General features: G+C 45.1%; 2 protein-coding genes across 2 annotated transcripts; one reads left to right on the forward strand and one right to left on the reverse strand.

Annotated features, from left to right (window-relative positions):
• Positions 1–85: 85 nt before the first annotated feature.
• Positions 86–2,342, reverse strand: nup62l (nucleoporin 62 like). Its single transcript, XM_079563070.1, has 3 exons — positions 1,512–2,342; positions 484–1,430; positions 86–405 (listed from the first exon to the last, which is right to left on the reverse strand). The coding sequence occupies exons 1-3, from the start codon at positions 2,050–2,052 to the stop codon at positions 247–249; spliced, it is 1,647 nt and encodes a 548-aa protein (XP_079419196.1). The 5' UTR covers positions 2,053–2,342; the 3' UTR covers positions 86–246.
• Positions 2,343–2,679: 337 nt separating this feature from the next.
• pdk1 (pyruvate dehydrogenase kinase, isozyme 1) lies at positions 2,680–5,991 on the forward strand. The gene is made up of 11 exons (XM_079563531.1): positions 2,680–3,118; positions 3,255–3,396; positions 3,482–3,553; positions 3,663–3,847; positions 3,930–4,025; positions 4,112–4,189; positions 4,273–4,349; positions 4,428–4,526; positions 4,610–4,720; positions 4,814–4,927; positions 5,098–5,991. Exons 1-11 carry the CDS (start codon positions 3,010–3,012, stop codon positions 5,236–5,238), a joined length of 1,224 nt encoding a protein of 407 aa, XP_079419657.1. The 5' UTR covers positions 2,680–3,009; the 3' UTR covers positions 5,239–5,991.
• The last annotated feature ends 142 nt before the right edge of the window (positions 5,992–6,133 follow it).

Raw genomic sequence — 6,133 nt, forward strand, 5'->3', positions numbered from 1 at the left:
ATGAAATAAATTGTTTACAAGGGGTGTTTGTTTATCTTATTTCTCCTAACTTGTTTAATCCGGTTCATAAAGCACAGCCCACTGCATTAGTCAAAACATTTATTAATATTTTAGAACAAACTCGATATTTACTTCAGAAGAACAGAAATGATCTAGAAAATAGTTTCTATAAAGGAGAAGGTAAATACTATGTCACAGTCATTACTGAAACAGCAAGTCAACTGCAGGTGAGCGCCGTTTTGTCGGTTAGTCAAATGTTAGTCTAAAGGTTTTCTCTTGCTCTTTGCGCTGGTTGTCACACATTTTTGACACTTCTTCGACTCTTCTCTGCAGAAGAACTGAATTTTGGTCGACCCACTGCAGGGAATCCATGTGTGCGTTGAGAATTTTGCAGATTTGCTGGAGCTAAAAAGAGACACAAATTCAAATGAGTTACAACAAGCCACAAACCATGCACGTTGACGACAGGATGAACCTTCTCACCGGGTCAGTGGTGTCTGAGGGGCCGCTGGAGGTGTTCAAGTGATCGATGATCTCCTTCAGATCCTGCGACATCCTCTTGAGCTGCGCGTCCACGTTTTCTGCAAGCTTGTACGTTCTCTCTCGCTCCTCATCAGCATTTTGCATGTAGATGGTCCCGCTCTGCTCCTTCACGGACTCCTCCAGTGGGCACAGAAGGTCCTCAAGCTCCTTCTGTTGAGACAAGATAAAGTCCAGCTCCTGGTTGAGCCGCCTCTGGTCAAGCTTCACCTTCTCCATTTCCTTGTGCAGTGAAGTGATCTTCTCCCCATTCTCCACCAGCATGCGATCCCAGGCGTTCACTTGAGTGGCCTGCTGCAGGAAGTGCCTCTCCTGGTCCTCCAGCTCCAAACTCCACTTGTTGATGAGGCCCTCTAGTTGGGCATAGGTCATCACGGGAGGAGCGGTTGCAGTTGTACTGATGGCAGCTGCGGTGGTGGTCGCCACCGCTGCTGCTGTGCTTGTGAGGGTTGAGAGAGTCGGTTGTTTGAGCCCTAGTGCGAAGCCTGTACTCACCCCCGTGGTGGGTGCTATGGCAGAAGTAGCAACAGCAGTGGAAGAGGAGATGGTGGTAGCTGCTCCCAAGGGTTTCAGCATCAAAGACAACCCTGCAGCAGCCGTTGTAGCGGCCGGTGTGGTGCTGATTGCTACGGAAGTTGGAGCAATGGGAAGAGCAAACCCTGTGCCCATCGAAGGAGCGATGCTGGCATTAGGTGCGGAGAGAGAGAACAGTGATGGGACGGAGGATGGCGCTGCTTGGGTGGTAGCAAGAGGGGCAGGTGTAGTGGAGGGTTTGATGCCCAAGGGAAAGCCTCCGGACAGGGCTGAGGTGACAGCGATTGAGGGAGCTGGTGGCTGGCTGCCTAGGGTTAATGTAGCTGGTGCTGCGGCTCCGAATGAAAAGCCTCCTCCTGAAATCAGACAAAAATGCAGTAATTACTTATCATGTCCAAAAGTGAACAGTATGAACGGTAATGAAGGGCTTGTAATACCTGTGGCTGGAGCAGGGGCTGCAGTGGTGGTCGCCTGCACATTGGTGCCAAAGCTGAAGCCTCCGAAGCCTGTTGAAGCAGCGGTCGCAGCTGGAGCTGCCGCAGGTGGCGGAGCCTGGGTCACGGATCCAAAACTGAAGCCCTTCCCAGCGGGTGCAGCTGTGGTCTGTGAGGACAGCCCGCCGCCAAGAGTGAAGCCTGTGCCCGCAGCTGGAGGTGCTGCTGTTGTGGAGCCCAGCGTCAGTCCTGCTGCTGCTGTGGTGGTCTGAGGAGCGGAGCCCAGGCCGAACCCGCCAGTGGGATTTCCGAATGTGAAGCCCCCTCCAGCAGGAGTGCTCTGGGCCGGGGTTCCGAAACTAAAGCCTCCGGTGGAGGCGTTGGCGTTGGGTTGAGCAGCAGCGGTGCCAAAAGAGAAACCACCCGATGGTGCCGTTGTGGCTGCAGGCATCCCGAACCCAGCCGCCGCAGGAGGAGCGGCTGTAGTGTTCTGGCCAAAAGAAAACCCTCCAGTTCCTTGTCCGAAAGAAAATCCGCCGCTCATTTTGCTAACTTTGTATCTAGGTTAGCCCTAACTTAATCACATAAACGGTCCTCTTACTTCCTTAGTAATTCTGGCGGGCCACAAAGTCCTCTCTTTGGTTCGCTTCAGGCTTCGTTTTCTCCGTTGTAACTTGAGCGTCTCCGTTAACCGCTTGACAACGACACAGATTCGTTACTTGAATTCCCTCGGCCCACAAGCAAATTAACATTTAGAAACACATCATTTACAACAACGTGGCCTACCGACTTAATAACAGCTCACACAGGCAAATCTTTGGGCCGCTAAAGGAAATGACGTCAAACAGCTTTTACAAAATGTTTTTATCAAGATAGTTACGTGACGTGTCGGTGGGTGCTTTAGAAGGATCCCGCCCATCGACAAATTCAGCCCAATGAGCGTCGTAGCAGCGCTGTAGAGTCGGATGTGATTGGCTACAGCTAATGATCTCTGAATAAAATTGTTTTGTTCCTTGTTTTGTTGTTTCTATATGTCTTTTACTTTTTTAATTTTAATTAAAATGATCCCTTTTTAATCAACCCCGTTATTTCAAAATCTTTTATTTTTAACAAGTAGCCTCGCCCTGTCCCGCGGGTTTACAGAGCTAAAGCTGACCGTCTCTTTTCTCTTGGCATTGCTGTTTCTCTTTGAATAGCTCACTACAAATGGGACAACTGCGTGTACCCTCATGACATTTTGAAAGCTTGGCCTGCTCAACAACCTCAAAGTGAAGATCGACTATGGTATTTAGGTACGCCAGTGGCTAGGAAATTCTCAAGTCTCATTATCACTGATGAAAACCAAACCGACTGCCACTCCGCAGCTCACATTTAAGCTAGTGAGCTGTCAAGCTAAAGTCAACTTGACTAACTAAAACGTCCGAGCTGGGCCAATGTTGACACTGTACGACAAGTGTTGAATTCTTCTTGGACGTTGTTTATTTCTTTATAAGCTTACAACATGAGGATCTTAAGATTTCTGAGGAGCAGCGTGTCCATAACAAAGGACATAGACTTTTACTCCAGATTCTCGCCTTCTCCTCTGTCAATGAAGCAGTTTCTGGACTTTGGTAAGGAATAAGGCACAAAAAGTATGGCCTTTGTTTTGTTTCATTGATGTGATGAAATATTTGAAACCCCTATTCCATTCCATCCATGTGCAATCTATGATCTATGAGTGACTCTAAGTTTGTGTGCACTTTCCAGGGTCTGAAAATGCGTGTGAAAAAACCTCCTTCGCCTTCCTGCGACAGGAGCTGCCTGTGCGACTGGCCAACATAATGAAAGAAATCAATTTGCTTCCAGACAACTTGCTGAGGACCCCATCAGTGCGTCTGGTCCAAAGCTGGTGTGCACACTGCATTATGTTTTATGTTGTGTTTATTATTACAATAATCAGTTACAGCGCTCACTAATCTGTAACTGTTGTGCAGGTACATGCAGAGTTTTCAGGATATTCTCCAGTTCAAAGAAAGGAATGCTGAAGATGAAAAGACCATTTATGAGTGAGTGTTACATCCAAACAACATAATGCATTTTAAAGGTCGATCTCATAAAAGATTGTTGATATGAGTTTTAATCTGGCCAAGTAAAGGTAATTAAACTTCTGTGCAGTTTTATAGATGCAGTCATAAAGATCCGAAACCGCCACAACGATGTCATTCCCACCATGGCTCAGGGAGTGGTGGAGTACAAAGACACTTATGGCATGGATCCGGTCGTGAGCCAGAATGTCCAGTATTTCCTGGATCGCTTCTACATGAGCAGAATATCCATCAGGATGCTGATGAATCAGCACAGTGGGTTGATTATCATATGTATTTACAGTCTGCCAATTGTCCCAAGTAAGTAATTCATGCTTTAAAAAAATATATATTTCAGCACTCCTCTTTGGTGGGAAGGTAAAGGTAAACCCAGCGCACCCTAAACAGATCGGAGGCATTGACCCTCACTGTCGTGTCAGTGATGTCATTAGGGGTGAGAGTGGAGACTGACTGATAGACTGAAATGATTTTAATGTCCTGAGGTGAAATTTGACCTTCACATTTGTCCTGGTTTTGTAGATGCTTATGAAAATGCAAGAAATCTCTGTGACCGCTACTACATGAACTCTCCTGAGCTTATACTGGAAGAATTTAATCGTAAATAGACTTTTACAGTGCACTATTTTGTTCTGTCTTGACACTGGTGCCTCACTCCACATATTGATATTTTATCTCAACAGCTGTAGAAAAGGATGCATCCATTAATGTGGTCTATGTTCCTTCTCATTTGTACCACATGGTCTTTGAACTTTTCAAGGTATATATATTTTTTTACATAATCCTAATCAGCATCTGCCTGCCTTACTTCCAAATCACAAACTCTTTCCTTCTTCAGAATGCCATGCGCGCCACAATGGAGTTGTACGGGGACTCTATGGAGTATCCCCCGGTCCAGGTGCAGATTGCTCTTGGCTCAGAAGATCTAACGGTCAAGGTAAAACGAGACACCCAGTCTGCTTTGCTACAGCCCAGAAAATATATTTAGAACAGATTTGTGCTGTTTTTTTTTTTCCTCAGGTAAGCGATCGCGGGGGAGGTGTCCCACTGAGAAAGATTGACCGGCTGTTCACCTACACATACTCCACTGCCCCCAAACCGGACATGGATCGCTCTCATGCTGCCCCTCTGGCTAGTGTTTATTATTCCTAAATGATCACTTTTAGAATTAGCAAAGATTGTGCATACAGTCTGTTCTTATGCTTTCCCCCCCCTTATGTTCAGGCGGGTTATGGTTATGGTCTGCCCATTTCACGCCTCTATGCCCGGTATTTCCAAGGAGACCTGAAGCTGTACTCTCTGGAGGGATTTGGGACTGACGCAATCATTTACATACGGGTAATTGCATCACATGGAATTCAGTGTTACCATTGGCATTTCATTTTGATGTTGAAATTGTTTGTGATCTATGGTTTCATTATCTAGGAAACATATAGAAACACTTGTAATGTATTTTTTATGTGAAACGTATGTAGATCTAATCATCCTCTCTGTCACTGTACTCTTAGGCTTTGTCCACAGAGTCAATAGAAAGACTTCCTGTGTACAACAAGTCGGCATGGAAACACTACAAAACCATCCACGAGGCGGACGACTGGTGTGTCCCGAGCAAAGAGCCCAGGGACATGACCACCTATCGGAGTTTCTAGCTCCAAATAGGAGAGGACTGTGTGTGTGTGCGCTGTGAATGGGCGACTCCATGACCAGCCTGCTGTGAGGTTGATAATGAACAAAGGAGAGTGAGTGAGGTTGTTAAGGGAGATGCGTTTATTTGTGAGGTGTACAGTAGAGTTGTATAAAAACGAGTAAGGTGCCTATCAGCTATCAGCACCCTAAATGTCTTCACAACTAACAAACATCTGTGTTGAAAAAGCCTTACCATAGGTGTATTTTGTGGCCAGTATCATACCGCTGCCATTTTTTAATCTGTTGCCTAAAGAAACAGTAGCACTTATTAGGAGTATGTTCCGGTATTATGTTTTCCTTGTCATTGTCGGTTACATTTGTCTGTTGCGTTATTCATTGCTTATTTATTTTGGTCTTGTTTCATGCATGAACCTTGGCTCCATTGTGTTACAGTATTATGGGTTTCGTCAAATTCTCTCCATTATGAAAAACAAAGGTACACTTTAAATAAAAATGTTGCATCCAAGCGTTCTGCCATTCACTCCACATTGTAAGTTTTTAATTTTTTTGTGGCGATAATTCAGTCCTATTTTTCTGAGTAAACTGTCATCCATCTTTATCGGGAACATCTCTTTTCAGACCTGACTCCTAACTTTTGCTGGGAGCCGGACATCACCAGCGTAATGCTTATATTTGAGTGTGTTTTTTTTTTTAAAGGATCAACACTATTACAGGATTAAAGTGACTCTTCCCGCTGTAAAGTGACAAGTTTTCATGTCGGCATATGAAATAAATGCATTTCTTGTATCATATCTTGCGAATTGTTTGCCTGCTATTTCTCTTTAAGTCTGATTAGTACATCCCCTGTACTCAAACCGAATAGTCTTTACTAGAGTTCATTTATCTTAACATTAATAT

Source organism: Gobius niger (genome assembly GCF_951799975.1).
Source record: "Gobius niger genome assembly, chromosome: 9".
Lineage (NCBI taxonomy): Eukaryota > Metazoa > Chordata > Actinopteri > Gobiiformes > Gobiidae > Gobius > Gobius niger.